This window comes from Halyomorpha halys, unplaced genomic scaffold (genome assembly GCF_000696795.3).
Source record: "Halyomorpha halys isolate HHAL.00 unplaced genomic scaffold, Hhal_1.1 Scaffold221.1, whole genome shotgun sequence".
Taxonomy (NCBI): Eukaryota; Metazoa; Arthropoda; class Insecta; order Hemiptera; family Pentatomidae; genus Halyomorpha; species Halyomorpha halys.
This window is the reverse complement of record NW_027110535.1, coordinates 799,738-819,667: the sequence shown is the minus strand read 5'-3', so window position 1 is coordinate 819,667 and position 19,930 is coordinate 799,738. Positions and strand designations below refer to the sequence as shown.

At 32.8% G+C, this 19,930-nt stretch overlaps 1 protein-coding gene across 1 annotated transcript in view; it reads left to right on the top strand.

The window, feature by feature from the left end:
- Window positions 1-38: 38 nt before the first annotated feature.
- Window positions 39-19,930, top strand: part of LOC106679805 (cathepsin L) — a gene marked incomplete at its 3' end in the record, with an annotated part of 31,586 nt that continues 11,694 nt past the window's right edge. Inside the window, 4 exon segments of the mRNA XM_067048722.1 lie at window positions 39-255; window positions 13,464-13,546; window positions 14,850-15,002; window positions 15,095-15,283. Of these exon segments, the coding sequence (XP_066904823.1) occupies window positions 13,469-13,546; window positions 14,850-15,002; window positions 15,095-15,283 (420 nt within the window).

The following is a 19,930-nucleotide window of genomic DNA, read 5'->3' as shown; positions in this document are numbered from 1 at the left end:
TACATTTATATATATACGTTTATAGAGAGAGATAGATAAGATTAGCCTATACTAAAGTATTTACACAATGTATTTATTACTTAGGAGCGATGACCTTGTTGACTAAATCACATTTTAGAGTATTTAAGAACTACAGTATCTGCCGGACTCCGCAGTTGATCATTCGCAGTCAACGTTACAATCGAGATACCATTTAGTGTGTCTACAGTTTTATATAAGTGAAGAGAGTTTATTGTTGGCCTGGTTTAAATTTATGTAAGTATTACGCATATAAATATAATTTAGTTAAATATCTGTTGATTAGTGATTTTTTAAAATTATTTATGGATTCAGTATTTTGTTATTTTACTACAAATAAAAAGGCGATGTGTCCATTTTAAACCTCATACCTCAATGATTTATAGAAATTAGCTTTCAGAGGGAAAAAAAGGAGTTTAAAAATGGAATTTAGATTAGAATATTATCAATTGACCATATGTTATTAATGGAGTAAGATTGGTCCAAGTGGTGGTAAAAATAATAGCTTCAATATTATTATAAAAACTTAATAATAAGAAGGTCAGGGTTGCGCTCAAAAAAGAACAAATTGTTTATAATTATTTAATGTCCGACGTTTCATCTCACTATGCAGGGCTGTTCAACGCGATAGGTTAAACAGCTATTAGGTATTATAAAAACAATTTATTATGCACCAAGTTTTCATCTCACCTCGTAGGGCTTCATGAAGGCTAAAAACAAGATACAAAAAACAAAATAATATTGTAAAATAAGATGATCTAAAATATATTATAGTTTTATATACAACTACATTAAATAGGCAGCGTAAATTTAAGTTTAAATAATAACTACAAAAATAAATATGTATAAAATGCACAATGGGCTAATATCGAATAAAATAATAGATACGAGAAAATTAATAACAAAAATTGTACAAAATAAAAGAATAAAAAAATAAAAGAAGGAAGAACGAAACATTGTAATCATAAATACACCAAGGGGAAAAATTCTCCTTTAACAGGGAATAAGATAAAAAGCAAATTAAAAAAAAGGATAATTTTTTTTAAAATTAATTCAATAAAATTTATTTATGAAATTATTCCTTATACAATGACAATGTATTTTGCTTTCACTGATTCTTAAAGAAATGTTAATAACATTTATCTGTTAACTGCTGTAAACTGTAGACATAAAAACAACTTTACTTTTGATCGCAGTGAACTATAGGGGGCTGAAATGCCTATAACTAAAATGTTAACATTTGAATAACAATGTTACTCGAAACAGTTCGGTTTAAATGTAACTTAATAAAACATGTGCTCACCTCTTTCTTGTCTTTCCTGATCTCCCGTCTATCTCCATTTTCAACTTTTTCTACACCGCACCATCAATGTCAGAAAATTATCCTATGCTTTTATTTCTTACTATTATTAGGTTTATTCATTTTGAGCCAGGTACATTACATACAATAAAAGGAAAGAAATAGATTGTGGGTTAGCATGATAAATAATTGTAGAAAATTCAATTAATTGTTCTTAAATCTCTTGTTATTTATCAATCAACAGTAAACAAGTAGAGCCAATACATGCAGAATTGTACTTTCCTGTATTGGGTAAGAAAAATAGTTTGAAAATGCATATAAAATACTATATTTAATACATGGCTTCTTTATTCATATAAAAAACTTGTTTCTAGATCGAATCTAATTTTCTTGAATGGTTTTCTCAAAAAAATAGGTTGTCATTGTGGCCTTAAACAGGAATCAAAGGACTTCTATCATTCTGGCACAATAGGAGACCGCCCAAGATTTTGATGCATCTAGATAAATGAAAAATTTGGGTTATTCTCGATTTTTTAATATCATTCACACGTCCCATTTTCAACTTTCAAATCATCGACTTTCTTGATACAAATGACACTTTTTAGACCATATTTTTATTTCATTTCTATTAAAAACAGAATTATTTGGATAGGTCGAGTGCTTCAACCTTTGTTTAGGTGGCATTAGGTTTGCAAAGACATTTAACCCCAATAAAGTGAGCTTAATTCTTGATAAAAAAGTAATAGAACCCTATGTGTACCTGACCAATTCTACCGCGTAGGGAAATAATACAATAGAAATATTGTGTATATATAATTCACATGTCCTATTATATATGTACTAGGAATATAATTTTATTTCAAGCTTTAAGAATAGTTTTTATTTTTTAGTATATTTGATTTCTTGTTCAAGTACCTATAAAATATTCCAAAGGTGTCGTGTTTGAAACATGCGAGAGAAATACTTATGCGCATGATGAAGTGAATTTTTTTTTGTTTTTTAATATTCATTTATAGCTATTTACAACTGTACATTATAATACATTTAGTAAATCTGATCTAAGTAAAATTGGAGTGTTACAGGCGTGTAGAGAAACTACCCATTGGTAGCACTCTAATGACATTTTACATTAGCTGGTCTCGTGGCCATCTACTTTTCAGGCGCCTCGGAGGATTGTCAGGAATGGAAGAGGATGCCAGATTAGAAACTAGGGGGTTTGAGTGGTTAGAGAGTTTATAATGGAAGAAGTGATATCTGGTTCGGGCTAGATAGGTTACATAGGGAACGTTAAGGTCTTTATGTATGATTTTATTTATGACAAAGTAAGGAGCATTGAGGATTTTACGAAGGATTTTGGATTGTAAGGATTGAATACGAGAGGAATTCGAAGGTTTTGTGGAGCCCCAAAGCTCAACTCCATATGGCCAGATTGGCCTTATTACAGTCATGTAGATCAGTCTTTGTAATGTGTTGGAAGTTTAGACCGTCTGTCTAGTAAGTGCTGTAATAGTCGTAATCGACGTGCAGTTTCCTGTCTTTTCAGTCTGGTGGGGAGGATTATCGCTTCCATTCCAGGTTAATCGCTTGTCCAAATGTAGTCCAAGGTAGCGGATATGTTCGACAGGGGTAAAAGTAACATCATTAAATGAAACTGTAGGGCAGTCAGTAGGTTTACAACGAAGGGTAAAAGTGATTTGATGGGATTTGTTGGAATTTATCTTAATCCTCCAATTACGACACCAATCTTCGGGGGCTGTGATATGGGATTGGAGATTTTGGGATACAATTAATGGGTTATTATTAACAGAAGCGAATGTATAATATAATATAAATAAAAATGTAAAAGATAGAGAATAAAATTTGACAAGACCAATTAGACCCCTGACAATTTCATAAAAATTGGATTAATGTTTCGATTGAGTATCCCTGAACACAAATTTAACAAATGAGACACAACCAAATTCAATCCTTGATCTCTAAAAGGTAAAATACGTGTGAAAATTTTTCATTCAGAGGATGTAATGGTTTTTCATTTTCTGTATAAATTGGAAACATATTTTTGTTAACTTCCGTAGTGTGAAATAAATAAATATTGGAGATTCTAAGATTTTGTGGTTTAGGCCACTTTTTCTTTCATAGCCTGAATTTATCTCAGAATCTAACACAGAATAAGGAAATGTTAAGAATTAATTTTCCTTTTAGATTTATCATTCGCGTTCAAATAATGCATGAAAATAGTCTTATCGAAATTTTAATCATATTAAGATCATGCCAGAAGAGGCAATTCAAGGTATAGTCTTGACAGATTTGATTAATGATTGACCTTTTGACTGGGAGCACAGTTTGTCATGTCATATTCATTTCTAAGAGGAAACGTAAGAATAATTTTTCAATTCATGTAATGGGAGACACTATAAATAAAGAATTATTCGTAAAAATAAAACCATTGGTTAAATTATAAAGCTTCTGTGAAAATAAAGAAAAGTCAGACAAGCAGAAAGGTCGTTAATAACTTAAATGAAATACTATTTTTGTATTCTGATTTCCAAATTCCCTTATTTTTTAATATTTATTTATTAAAACGTTTTGACCATTACGGCCATTCACAATGGATTTACAAAGTAGTAGATTACAATTGACATGATCACGAAGTTACAATTACAAAGTGAGAAAGTTACAAATTTACAATTACAATTACGGGCTAATACCATATCTACTCTCAGTAGCAGATTAAACTATCTGGTTGGACGTTCCACTTGACCTGCCTTTAGGCTAGAGACTAGAGGCTAGACTAGCTGCGTGTCTGCCTTTTCATTCCCGGTGATCCCACAATGACCAGGCGGCCATAAAATCAAGACCCTGCCATCGATGTTGTTAAAAGTTTTCAAATACTGCTTCAACTCTATTATTAATGGGTGTGTTGAAAAAAATATTATATTTAAACTTTCTTATTAACTCGTTTCTTGATCCCGGAAAGAGTCCGGATTCATTGCGGATTTTATTGGAATGAATAACTATTACAATATGGGGACCTGAGGTAAAATTTGGTTAAATTTTATGGTAGAGTTTGGAATGATGTAGAAACTCAAAAAGTCTATCTATGGTATGTTTGTTATCCTGCAAGATGGAATGGAAATCATTTGGTACATCATATAAAGATATGGGGAGTTATATGCTCGGCATTCAGTCAAAATGGGTTAAACTGTAATTTCTGTTCCGAAAGTTAGACATACCGGTGAAGGATTGTAGGCCAAAGATAACCGTGGGTCAGGTCATACGCAACCTATACGAAGGCCCGTCAAAATCACAACTTTGCGCACATTTTTAGATGATGATATCCAAGGGGAGACGTCCATTCTAATTTCCCTTAATTTGTTATTGGAAACATTTTCCCACATTTGTCTCCATTCCAATTTAATCTTCGGCTTAATGAGGGCAATGAAATCATTGACAGGCACTTTGCGAAATGGAATTTCAGAATCGCCACTTTTTGCTTCCCTATCGCCCCGCTATTCCGCAGTGTCCAGAGACCCAGGCAAAAAACACTGAAATACCATTTCTGTTGGCGGACTATAATGAATAATATATGTTTTGCTTCAGTGGGTTAGTTGAAAAAATATTTCTTAAGCTAAGTAGGACAGACAAAGAGTCTGTACAGATGACCAGTTTTTGTTTGTAGGGTAAAAAACATTTAAGCTTTTGTTGATTGCAACCATTTCAGCTGTATAGCTCCATATTTAAGATAAAGAGAATAGTCACACCTAGTCTAAGATGCATTCAAAGAAACTAATATTTATATCGATACAGTGGAATGTTGTTTTTATGTAGTCTTGAAAGGAAAAAAACAAAGTTTATAGGAAGAAAGTTCCCAAGCCTAAGATGATGGAATTACACTCTTTTGCAAAGTAGGTATTTCTATGTTTAAGCTGAGCAGTAAAACGGAAACCCTGACTGTAAACGGTGTTGTCTTTGTTAAATCGATATGCTGCTGGTTTAGATTAGGTCTATTTGGAAACAACTCATTCATAGGATGGATGGTTTATTGCTGAGATGATATTAACAAAGTAAATGATATCAAGTTTTTGTTTCGCAGGCGAGCGCCAGTATCGACTTATAGACCATTGATAAGGCAGGAGCGGAAAGCACCCGTAGCTATTCTAAGCCCAGCATTATGTACAGAGTCTCGCATTTTAAGGGTGGTAACCGATCATTAGTAGTAGGGATTGCAACCGTAATCCAACTTTGATCTCACTAGCGTTCTGTATAGGGTCAGCATACTTGTTCGATCCGCACCCGAGCTGGTGCTACCGACCATTTTCAAAAGATTTAGGGAGCGGAGGCAACTAGCTTTTAATTACTTTATATGCGGGATCCAACTGAGCGTTTTATCGAAAATTAATCCGAGATACTTGACAATGTGAGCGATAGTAACTGGTAAATTGTTAATGATCAGTAATGGCATTACATTCGGCTGTATTTTGCAAAAAAAAAAAAAAAAAATTAGTAACTGTTTTATTAGATGAAATTCTGACTCTAAAGCTTCTGTTAAGTAAAAAATTATTTATGAAGGCAAGAATATGACCATTGATTCCGATATTAACTAGAGTGTCAATTATAAATCTTCTCCAGGTCCAATCAAAAGCATTTTCTATATCAAGAAATACTGCTAAAACTTTTCTTTTATTATCAAAGGCTTCAGGGATAGCGAACTGTAACCGAACCAAGTTGTCTCTAGTACTTCTCCCTTTCCTGAACCCGCTCTGCCATGTTGGCAGTGCACTTTTAGCTTCCAAGTAACAAGTCAGTCTATTAAAAATATGTTTTTCCATCAAATTACAGATATACGAGGTTAGTGTGATCGGTCTGAAACTATTAACATCTTTTATTGTTTCAAAATAGGAATCGTGTTCGCTGTCTTCCATTTTTTCGGAAAACTAAAAAAACACAGACATATTTTATTCAATATCTTTTAAATCGTAGATTTATTAGAGAAACTGAGTTTTTGTTTATCATAGAAATGTAGATCTTATCCGGACCTGGTGAGGACTCTTTTCCGGAGTTCAAAGCGGCTTGAAATTCGTCCATAGAAAAGGACAGGTTTAGTGGATCATTAGTGATAACGAGTGGTATTGATTCGATATCTTGCTTTATGTCAAGGAAGTGTGTAAAGTAATTTACAGTTGATGAGGTACCACAGAAATATTTTGCTAGTGTGTTTGCTAAGATTACAGGGTCAGTTTCATAGAGGTCGCGAATTTTCAGACTTATTTGAGGTAAGTGGCCATAACCCATAATTTTTCTAAATGTCTGCCAGAAAACAACTCGTGGTGTGTTACAGTTAACCTTGCTTAGGCAATTCTACCATGATAATTTTTTACTATTTTTAATCACATACCTTGCATGTTTTCTGGCCGCTTTATAAGACTGAATCTAGTTTTTCGGAGGAAGAAATTTTTTAAGTTCCCTCTTTCTATTATTAATTGATTTTTCACATTAATCTGACCACCACGGTACAGGGGGGCGAGTAGTATTTAAATTAGTAAATGAGGAAATGTATGGGATCGCGGTTTGGGCAGCTTCAAGTAATGTAGTACTTAATTGTAGAATTAAGCGCTCAGGGTCAGTATCGGAAAGATGTATATCCGCAAGTTTAGCCACCGCTTGATATTGGAGCCAATCAGATTTTTTAATGAGCCATCTGTTAAGTCTGCTGAAGGAGAGGCATTTATTAAGTGTTTTAATAATGATGGGGAAATGGTCACTGCCATGTGTATCATCTAAAGTGATGAACCATTGAGTCGTGGCTTGTTACAACGGCTAGTAATAGTAAGATATATTGCTGAAAGTTTTCCAGGTTTAGCAGAGGTGCGTTTGATGTATTCCATTATTTATAGTATTTAAATTACAATTATCTATGAAAGACTCGACTAATTTACCCCTCTTGTTGAAGCAACAAAATGTTAATTATTACAGAATTAAAACCCTATTTTGATCTATTTAATTCCACATGGTATAAAATCATAGAACTTACAGTTATGTGGAAGGTAACTCATATTTTCCCTGTCGAAGCTGATTTAAATTTACAGAAAAATGTGGAGCGGGACTATTACGAAGCCTATGCTTTTTACGAAATGCACATGAACCCCACTCCTCAAGGAGCTAATTTTAGTCTTCAAAGTTCAGTTCTCAATGAATCTCGTACTGTACGAGCTAGGCTACCTCAAATTAATTTACCTTCTTTCGATGGGAAACAAACGGACTGGCCATTGTTCCGGGACACATATTGGTATTTGATACATGAAGAGACATCAATTCTGGCATTGAAATTTCTTTAATTTTTAGCCTCATTTCTAAAGGGTCAACCACTTCCTCTCATAAAGGGAATTGAACTGCAAGAAGTTAATTACGAGCCAGCTTGGAAGCTTTTGAACACAACATATGACAAAAGAAGGTTAGCCAACAATTATCTGAAAACCGTTTTAGAATTCATCCCCTTTAAATATCGGCCATCTGCTGCAAACTTAAAGCATTTATTCATCACAGTATGGACTCATTTCAAAAAATAAAAATCCCAGATGCCGATGGCTTTATATTATTTTGCTTAGTATTGGAGGTGTCTGGATCCTGAAACCCGAAGAAGTTTTGAGAAAAAAACATTTCTTTAAAGAATTCTCTAAGTATAAGGATCTGATAAATTTTATACGAGTAGAATGGAGGCCATTAGAATTAAATTTGGACGAGGGAAGCTCAACGCCCAATAAACCACAGAATTTTTAATGTGGGGCTCCAACACATTACCAGGTGGCTGATGGAGGTATAACCAGCAGTCAGGGAAATAATAGTGTTGTTTACGGTAAAGTTCCTCATAACTTATATAGATATTAAGGGATATATGAAAACAACAAAGGAGCCAATACCGGTAGCCAATTTTTAAACGTACATTTCATCAGGTCCCAAAGTTCAATACATTCATTATGGTGGAGTGGATTCACGTTTCTCTTATCACCAGAAATTAGTTGGTCTACTCCAATCTTAAACCATCACAGAACTCTCCCTGAGATTGAAGAAAACAAAGTTCTACTCTGAACATCATGATAGAATCAAACATCCTCGACTGGACAGAGAGATTCAATCTATATTTAAAATTAGCGCGAGTTACTGCTTACATACGCATCGTAGACGCTTCAAATCACAAACCTAGAAGAGAAGGTCCAATTACAGTAACGGAATACAGGCTTGCTGGAAGAACATTATTGAAGCTTGCTCAGAAGCGCTTCAAATCGACTAATTGACTCCAAACCATTACGACCACTTCAACCGTTCATCGACTGAGAGGGTTGTATCAGGGTCGCCTACACTTTGCTCAAATATCGTATGATGCCAAACATCCACATTTACTTCCGGCAGATTGCCATTTAACTAAAATCAGTATTGATCACTACCATGTAGCTTACTTGCATCTTTCGTCCACTGCACTCAAGACTATGTTGTATGATCGATATTGGATCATTGGAGCCAGAAGACTGATTCGTCAAAGAGTCTTCACTTGCCTGAAATGTTACAAAGCATGCACTCACCTCAAGCTCCTATTATGGGCAATTTACCGGCATTCCGCCTTGAAGAAGGAGAAGTAATCGCCCATGTCGGAGTTTATTTCGCAGGACCGTCCATCATCAGGAAACTTTAAGGTGCAAGGCCCAAATTGGCAGGTCATATCTTTGTTTGTTTATATGCCTGGTTACCAAGGCTGTTCATTTGGAACTAGTCTCGAAGTTCTCAACTGACACCTTCCTCGCGGGTTTTGAGCGATTCATAGCGAGAAGAGGAAATCCCGTTCACATGTACTCAGACTGTGGGACCAACTTCGTGGGCGCTGCCAATAGAAAGCTCATCTTGCACATGCGTTCGAACGAGACCCAAGGGGACATTATACGTTACGGCGTTCCCAAAGAAATAAAATGGTCTTTCAATCCACCCTCTGCCCCGCATTTCTGTGGATTGTGGAAAACCAACGAGAAATCTTGCAAGTCAATATTATACAAGAGAATCGCCAATGACCTTTGAGGAACTTACAACATTATTTAGTCAAATCGAGAGCATTTTAAACTCAAGACCTTTGGTTCCTCAATAGTCCGAACCTGACAACATTGATCGTCTTACTTCTGGACATTTTCTGATTGGTAGACCAGTCGTCGCACTGCCAGAAGAGAACCTCCCATCTAAAATCAGCACTCTCTAACGCTGGAAACGGATTCAACAAAAGGTTCAGCTGTTTTGGGCGCGTTGGCGCATGGAATACCTCAACCAATTGCAACAAAGAAGGAAGTGGACCAAGGATTCCTAGAACATCAACAAGGCCTATAGATTTGATAGTACCTTTGACTCCTATCAGTCAGTATCATTCAGAGTTTTAAAATTTGTGTCCTCAACAAAATTTTGGTAGGCGGTATGTTGAAGCAACATTAAATTAAAAATGCTATAATTTTTATTAGATTAGTTAATTTGTGAAATAGATTTACTTAAACTATTAGGCATTTGTTTACTAAAAGTAAACATATGATTGTAAACAAAAGTAGTGCGATCTTTTGACGGTAAAGGAAAGGCAGTCTGCGATTGTTAGCTACGACGGCATTGTTTTAGTTTTCCCCGCAGCTTCGCAGGCTCCATGGTAAGACCGTGGTAGACTTTTGGCCAAGCCACTTCTCTCACACAGGGGACTCAATTCTGCCTGCTTCCAGAACTCTCAGCTGTCATCTGGTGAGAAATATAAACATTTGCTCAAGGCACATTGAAGACATTTTTCTTTTGTTTTTTTGTTATAAAATTAGTTTGTGTTTGTTAAGTATTAAGTCATTTTCCGTTTTATTAATGAATAAGATTAATTTGTTTTATAATTCTTTCGATTTCTATTTTTTATAATTCTTTTGTCTATATGTATATATTCATTATATTTTCGTTCTGTTTAATGCATGCAATTTCTTTGTTAAATATAGACTTCAAATATATTTCTGTAATCATTCCAACCCAAAAATAATTTTCCCAGCGCATATTATACCTGGCAAGAGGGAAGTCTTTCACTGAGGCTCTCAGTTCAGGTAACATTTATCGTCTATCTGCCAAGTGGAAAGTTTTCACTGAGGCTCTCAGTTGAGGTAACATATATAGGTCCTCTGGGCACCTATCATCAAATTAAATTATGAGAATTATAATGCCCAGCGAGAATTACTGGTGGGGGCAATGATTGTTAGAAGTCCTTCAATTTTTGAACTGTGAATAATCGGCCAGAAAGAAGGTATAGAGAGCATATTGTGAACGAGCGAGGTTGTGATAAATTTCTTACAGCTACTGCTTAAAAATTAGAGGAAATATCTAAGTCATTAAAAGGAATATTCCCTTCCACAATACACACCACACCACAAGCAATGCGACCATCTGTATAATCTTTCCTCTTATAGCATATACCTGAAATTCAAACATATCATTAGGTTTTAAATTTATTTCTTGTAAGCAAGCTACAGAGAAATTATAATAATTCAGTAAGTAGTTTAATTGATTTCTACGATAAAAATAAACCATTTAACTTCCATTGTATTATATTAATTTTAAATAAAACATTGATGTCAACAAGACCAGCTAATGTAAAAAGTCATTAGAGTGCTACCAATGGGTAGTTTCTATACACGCCTGTAACATTCCAATTTACCAGAGATCAGATTTACTAAATGTATTATAATGTACAGTTGTAAATAGCAATAAATAAATATTTAAAAAAAAATAAAACATTCTATCTATACCACCTGCCGAAGAAAAGGAGCCAAGACAGCTTCGTATAAAGCTATTTGTGTTAGAGTTAAAATTACAAACCATATAATACTAGTGAAAATAAAATATAACGGTTGACAGCTATACAGATAAATAACAAATTACCATTACCAGAAATATAGAAACGAAAAAGTCCATCATTAGAAGAATTATGATGCTGAAAAACATATGATAAAGATAAAGAAAGAATATATTATTGGGCATATTGATGAAATTGTAATTATTAGAAAAAATATGCAATGGCAATAAGTACAGGCAGAATAGACAGTTAATTTTTATTGCCTACTTTTTTTTTGAGACACCGGCCTGTTTTTATTTAAATTATTTTCTAAATTAGTTAAACTTGATGCAACTCTGGAATGAATTTTGTTTTCATTTGTTACTTTCTGGAGGTTGGCAAAATTAGTTTTATTTCCAAGTTGTTCACTATTGTTTGGTAGAGTTACTAGTGATTCGTCACTACAATTAATGTTGTCATCTGTGTTACTGTTTACTAAGTTGGATTCTAAGGTACTTATTTTACATAAAATTTCGACAGTATTGGCCAACTTAGCTACCTGCTCTAACAGAGCCCCAGTTATAGATTTTTCTTGTGGCGATGGAAGCAGAGGAGCCGACAAAGCACCCGCGTGAGTTCTGATCCTACCATATGTCTCTTGTTTTTTAATAATTGATTCCGCTTGACGATATGACACTTTATCGTGTACTCGGATTATTTCAATTTTCTTTTCCCTTTCATATACTGAACATTTACTACTATAAGCTGGATGATTATCGTGGCAGTTTAAGCATCTGGGGGGATTATTACAAGTTTCACTACTGTGTGTATCTTCTTCCACAGTTCTTTATTTGGCAATTTTTACTAGTATGTCTGCACTTATAACAGGAATAACAAAGAAGAGGTTTCGGCTCATAAGGTCTGATTCTAATGGACAGAAAATCTAAGATTAATTTTTCTGGAAGGATAAACTTCTTGAAAGTTAAAATCAGTAAAGGTGTAGCTTTCTTTTCATTATTTATTTTTTATAAATCCTTTAAACATTAACAATATTCTGATTTTGAATTTCTGAAACCAATTCATCCTTTGTACAATTCAGCAGCTCCACGTGAAAAATTCAATGTTTTATGTAGTTCAAATAATATTGGAATATTTTGGAACGTGTTGATATTACTCAAATTGACAAAATCTTTTTCATTACTCATCATTAATAATATAGTACCGTTTTATAAAATTTTTACATTTACTAGAGGATAGTAACTTTTTATGAACCGACATAGACTAAACGGGCTGGAATTGTTAAAAATTTTATTGTCCGAATCTAAGCGCATAACAATATACTTTTTTTGGACCATGCATCTTTTAATATAAACATGTCCCGCGTCATGTCAGGCGGTTTAGGTTGTAAGGGTGTCGCCATATGCAACAAAAACAAAATAATAAAATAAATGATAGTTATATAAATAATCAAGGAAATCCAGTTAATTTGAAGAAAAAAAAATAGGTACTCCTTGTCAACACTCAAATTCCAGGAACCGCTGTTAAGATTGACACAAGGCACTATTGTTTCACAGATCAAACGAACGGTACCGACTGATGTGTCACTCCTTCGAAATCTGGAAGACACCTTCACCAAGCTATGTCGATAACCTTCGTCATGTCGGGTGTGATAGGAAATACCTAAGTTCAGAGAGCACCGACTCAAGCTGAGTGCACATCAAAGATAAAGGAAAACATCGCTCACCGACCTCCTCTTGGGGACACAACTGACAACTTTTCTTTAACTTTGTACCAAATGGCTCAAGTCGTTTTTGATAGGTGTGTTTAAAAAAAAAAAAAAAATAAGTCTGGGAATGTGGAAGCGAAAACTGGTTAGGATTTGATGGGGACCCATAAAATTATTTACGAACCCATACAATTCTTGGAAATCATCATTACAAAGTTTTATGCTCTAATATGGATTTGACTCCGGATGAACACGACTAAATTTGTTTCTTGGTTTCAAAAACGTAAAATTGGTGCGGTACTAATGTATTTTGTAGAAAAATATTTTTTGCTTTCTATCTGAACACATTCCTTCCATATCTTCGGTGTTGAAATAGAAAAATATATTAATTATCAATCAATGAGTTCCAGTAATCATTAAAAGATTACTAGTAATACTTCTCTAGTCTTCAATAATAATATAAAAAATCTAGTAAAAATATTAAATAAATATAAAGGTGAAAATAATATAGGTTGATAAACATCCTATGAAAAAAATGTTAAGCTAGTTTTAGTGCTATATTTATTTAACTAACGATAATTTACGTCATTAATTTCTAGGTACGATGTACGTCTTCTGGGCTCTTCTCTTGGTTGTTTCCTGCAAAGCATTAAGTCACAAGGAGGAATGGGAATCCTTCAAGGCAAGTATTTCGAACCATGTCATAAAGATTTATATCATAATGAATTTTATATTATTTTGAAAGGAATAAGAGGGGAATAGCTCGTATATTCCGGGCTAGTATTCTATTTTGGCTATCACGTAATTATTAATTCTTTCTTATCAACCTCTATACAATCGTTGGTCTAGAAAAAGTAATTCTTTATCAAGTACTAAACCCAAGGACAGGCCTATAGCAACATTTCTAATCGAGATTAGAAAAATACAAAATAAATATTAGCAATTGGAAAAGTGAAACGAAATCGATAGAGAATTGGATTTAATAAAATTCCCCACGAAATAAACATTATTTTCCAATCAACATTTTCCTTAAAGTTTTCGCATTTGCAACCTGCTAACCTTAGAAGAAACACCCTGTGGGTTTTCCAAAATAGCATTTTTGTTCTGACAATTTTTTAAGGTTTAAGTCTTCCTTTGATTCCTCGAGACCTCCTAACAATGCGGGGTCTGGTTGGGAATGTAAGAATGTCATGTTTCGTTTCTTGGGGTCGCCGAGAACTAAATAATTACTACCTAGTTGGGGGTTCGAACCCACAGTTTGAACTTTGGGACCATCGCCCCAAAGTGCTGAGCTATCACGTCCTCACAACAAACGCTGGGACAAACTTTGAATTCTAGATAAAAACCTTCCCAGAGTTTCTTCTACAGAAACCTAGCTACAAATGCTCATGTATAAGCATATAAGCACGCGTAGCCACTTTCGTAACGTCTTAATGCTTGCTTGCACAATTTTTTTTTATTTCATTGAGAAAACTTTACGACTAAGCCGTGATTGCTAAGAACCCTTTTTTTAATTGGCTTTTGGTAGGTCAGAATTTCTGATTTTATTTATCTATTGCATTGGTAGTTCTCGTATAAATTTTGAATGCCATTTATCTGAATATTTTAATCCATATTTGTCTCGATGACAATTATAATTGGACATTTTTCAAATATATTGCCATAGACTGGGTTTACTTTCTTTACTAAAGTCGTTCTACAGACTTTCCTGAAGTTACAACAAATGTTACAAATTAACTCAAGTTTACGGTACAATCTGTGAAATACCAAAAAAAGACGAAATAAACAAAGACTTCTTACTGTCAGATACGTCACTATTCAAGGAAAACATCGATAAGGGTCTACATCCTGATTTATTACAAGGACGTAACGAATTAAAAATAGATAGACTATCCTTGCCACATCAATTTTTTGCTTAGTTAAAAAAAATGTATTTAGGGTTAATTTATAGTACGGATCTTGCATTAATTGACATTTTATTTCAGATAATCCATGGGAAGTCTTACGAATCCGTGACCGAGGAAAATGCTCGAATGAAAATATTTCGTGAAAACAAGCAAAAGATTGAAGAACACAATGAGCAGTATCAGAAAGGGCTCGTTAGTTTTTTCTTAAAGATAAATCGATTCGGTGACTTGGTATATTATTTTATACTGAATAAGTCTTATTTTATTTTAGAATAGATACCGTGTTTCTCTTTTTATTTTAACTTGTATTTATTCTTTAATAGACCGTGTCCGAATTTGGCGAAATGATGAACAAGCTGAATTTAAGGAATATGTTGTCTGAGCAGAACTTGACCATCCCTGAAAACAATTTTAAAGGAGACCTACCAGATGCTGTAGACTGGAGGGATAAAGGCGCTGTTACTGGAGTTAAGGATCAAGGTGACTGTGGAGCTTGTTGGGCATTTAGTGCGGTGAGTGACGAGTAGATACACGATGTTTTCTTACTATTAGAAATCAAATATAGATTGCATAAGGTGGTATAGATTTAAATTTTTCAATGTTTTTTTTAACTTACTAAATGACATTTCAGGACTATTGTATCAAAAGTCAATGGATCAAATTTTGTAAAATAAGTATTGAAAATCATAAAGGGAGAACATTTCATGTTTATAATGATTATATTACATTTCATGTGTAAGTTAAATTTTTATAAAAATGTTGAACTGTAACGCAAATAAAAAAAATATTTTGAAATATTGAAAAAAATATGTTGTGAATAAATTGTAGATTTCTGGTTGGTCAAAAAAACATCTTAATTTTTGAGTAGATAATTTAACTTGATATAATACTCGTCATTAATTGAAACGAATTAAATATCAACGGCCAACTTAACCGATGTATTAAATGACAGTTTTTAAAATTTTAAATGTTTAAGTAAAATAGCTAATTTAGGTGCACTAAAATGTATTACTGAAAACATTTTAGTGCACCTAAATTAGCCATTTTACTTAAACATTTAAAATTTTAAAAACTGAAAAGAAAAGCTGAAAATTGATTCCCAAAACAAATGATGAACGAAAACCCAAAGTCAATACATGAATAAGGAGTTACAAGATGTAGTTTTATTTTTTAAGCAAAATATAAAATTTGTGCTTATCGTCCAAGAGGCAAAGAAACAAGGAGCATTCGTGCTCATCGAAAACATGTGAGCATAATACATCTCATGTCAAACTAACATATTATGTTAGTTTGACATGAGATGTATTCCATGGGATAGTATTTGAGTAAAGTAATGAATTGTGGGTGCCATCACCGTGAAGTGAGAAACCTTGGTCAACTGATGATGACTAGTATAATAAGAAACATCAATTTGTCATAATACCATTCAATGATCACGTTGTATGCTCCATTACTTCTCGGACAATCATTTTTTGAAGTTGATAGTCGAAATGTTTATTTAAAACTAAGGGTCCACATTTAGTACAAGTTTGTACGAGGCAATAACATCTAAGTAGTCATTAGTGGTAAAAATTATCATTACAGTGAAATGAAAAAATAGACAAGATAACCGACAATAATAATTTTTTACTAATAATTTTAACATAAAATAAATAAATTTTAACTTCTTATTAATAATTCTAGGGGAGGGATCGAATTGAGGTGGGATATTTATAAAATAATTTGGTTAAATTAAATCGAGTAAGGTATCATTTGTCATAACGTTTTTGCATTATTTTTTTTTTCAAATTAAAATCCTCATTACTTCTTACTGATAATACTTAAATGAAGAAGTAAGATGTAATAGAGTTTCTTTCTTGAAAAGATAAAAATAATCCAAAATATTGAACCCTTAGACACAAATTAAATAGTGAATATTATAAGCTTTATGTTTTAGAATCAAAACATACCACACACGGGATGATAAAGTAACGTTTAAAAAAGGGCTGGCCGATTTTAGAAGAATAACTTTTAAAAATTACAATGTTTTGCTGAAAAATCGTATTTTATTTAATAAATGACTATTACTAATGATTAATAATTAATGATTGAATAAAAAAAAAAATGACATCCCCATGGAGGATGGAAAAGAGGGGTGTCACTCATAACAGAATTTGAAAGCCCAAAGTGTTGAAATATTAGAGGTTAGAGACACTAAAAAAATTGTAGTACAACATTTTACCGAAAGAGTTTACAATGCACGGAACAGCTGATAAACGCTATTAGATAAAATGAAAAATTAAATCACGAGTTTAATTTTTCAACAATGGAATATAAGTATTCGAGTACGAACTAGGTCACTGTTTCACATATTATCAAATAGCATTTTTAGGCTATTTTGAGAGTAATAATTCCTTTGAGTAAAATATATCATCACAATTTTTTCATATTGAAGTAGTTCTTTCAGTGCAGTGTCAACAGCCGTGCTGTGAGGTTCTATTGTGTATAGCTGCATCAATAGGATAAACAGATAAGTTTTTATTTTTTTAGACACGAAATGGCCTTATAGTCCTCGCGAATATCATATCTTCCCAATATTCCCCTCCTTTCCTTTCTTCCCACCTCGTCTCCATTCTTTTAGAGTGTACTCTTCTTTCTTCCGCGCTCCATACTTTACCATTTCTCACCTCTTTAGCACCCAAAAAGGACTCTTATCTTCCCTAATTTTTTCCTATATTCATTTCTATTGATGCAGTCTCAACTTGAGATTCCTAATTTCTCCGTTTCTTTCCTAATCTGTTTAATGTAATCCCCGCCCCTTTATATCCCCACATTTTCCCTAAGATCTCCCTATTAATTCTGCTCGAGCTATTAAACAAAAAATGTTAAACTTAAATAAAAATCTTATCTTGATTTTTATTTAAGTTTAAAATTTTTTTCTTATTCTATAAGTAAGAGATTTAGTTTATTATATAAGAAATGGGAATTAATATTTTTAGTTTTATTTGGTTTTGTTTTATCTTACTATTTAATGTGTAAGTTATATAGAAATTTATTTATTGATTTTTTCTCTTGTTTAAATGTCAGTTACTAGTGATGGGAGGAAGAAAGTCCCTCCAGATATAGAAAGAAATCATGATCAAATAATTGATGTAAAAGAACATAATGCAGATAGATTGATTGAAGAAATAAACAGTGATCCCAAACTTAATTCGAGCAAAATAAATACAAACTTAGAGAAAAACAATATTAAAACAGAAAGGTTTTACGAACGATCAGATTTAGGATCTTACTTTATATTTGTTGAAAGTAACTCCATAGAAGGAGCAGGAATTGGACGTTTACACCAATCTCAATCGGGAAATGACTACATAAATCGTGCCCTGAAATATACAATAATATTTTAAGTATTAATAAAATAGATAGAAACCGAGTTAAAGTAAAAACATGACAAAAAGAACAAGAAAATGCTTTAGTAATGTAAAATAAAATAAAAATTAGCATTTACATACCTAATTTTACTTTAGAAAAAAAAGTAGTTATTAGGGATGTCGACTTAGAATTAACAGAATCGGAAATACTTAATTTAAAAATTATTAATGTAAGACGTTTTAAAAAAAGAATTATTAATAAAGAAAACAATACTGTTGAGTTTAAACCTACTAGATCAGTATCAATTACGTTCAGATGTCAACTTATGCCTTGATACATTACGATACACCATGTGAGGTGGGAAGTTCACTCATACATCCAATCTGTTATGCAATGTCAGACTTGTTTACGGTACGGTCATAATACTTCCCAATGCAAAAGTATCGTAATACGGTACTGAAAAGCATGAAACCAAAAAATGCCCACAATTTCACTATTAAAATGCATGAATTGTCCTGGTAATCACTCCTCTCTGGCTAAAGAAATTTCCTCCAAATTCTCTAAGCAGCTAAACATCGAAGAGCAAATAAGTTACTATAATGTTTCTTATAATGAGGCTAAAGCCAAAATAGAGATTAAGACTTATAGCTTCGTAATATTACAAAATAAGCCTTAACCCTTTCCAACATTAGAACAATCTAACAATAATTCGGTGAACAATTCAAAAAAACTACGTTAGAAATAAAATTATGGTCCTAAAAAAGGCAGAGGGTTTTGAGTCCCCAAAAAGACGATAAAAATGCGGAGTTAAGGGAAAATATTATTTAACATTTTTCGGTTCCTTTGTTGCCCACAACGTGGTTGGTACAGACAATCCGTATAAAAATAAAATATATACAGATAAAGTTACTACTTTAAAAAAAGAAGATAAAATAAATATATTAATGGGTGCACTTCTCGCTGTAGTGAATGCCGTTTTAGAATCTAAGGATGATAAAATAACTGACGACAATATAAAAATATGATAAGGGACAGAACCTAAAATTTATCTATAGCAATATAATCAAGCAGACAAGAATTAATATTAAAGAATTATGACAAATTCTATTAGAGTTTGGTAAAATACAATACTTAAAGATATAAATATTAACATATTAATAACTAAAATATTATTGAGCCATTAAAATTATTACAATGAAATGCCAGATCTGGTATATCAAACAAAAATAGTCTAGAATACTTTTTATTTTCAGAAAAAATCGATATCGCCTCAATCTCGGATACTTGGTTTAAACTGGGTAAATATACCAATTTCCCAGGTTATAATATCATTACATCTGATAGAAAAGACGGTTATGGAGGTATGCTGATTTTAATTAAATCAAAATACCACTTAAACAAATATTCAATTTTCGTAGAATCTCTAACATTGATTCAGTTGCTGCAAGCATATCGATACACAAAAATTACGAATTAAATGTTTTATCATTTTACGCAAAGCCGAGAAATAAAGAGACAAAAAGATAATTGGGAAAATGATTTCAATAGTTTTCAACATCCCATAATTATAGGTGGGGATGCAAATGCTCACTATGATCATTGGGGAAGTGATCTATGTGATAAGAAAGGGGAAATTTTATATTTATTTATTTATTTAATGTAATTTACAACTGTACAAAATAATACAATAAGTAAATATGTTGTATGTTTCATATACACTTGAAAATCTTGGAAATAAACAACCCATTGGTGGTACTTCAAACATTAATTTAAATTAGAAGGTCCCGTGGCCATCTTCTTTTCAAACG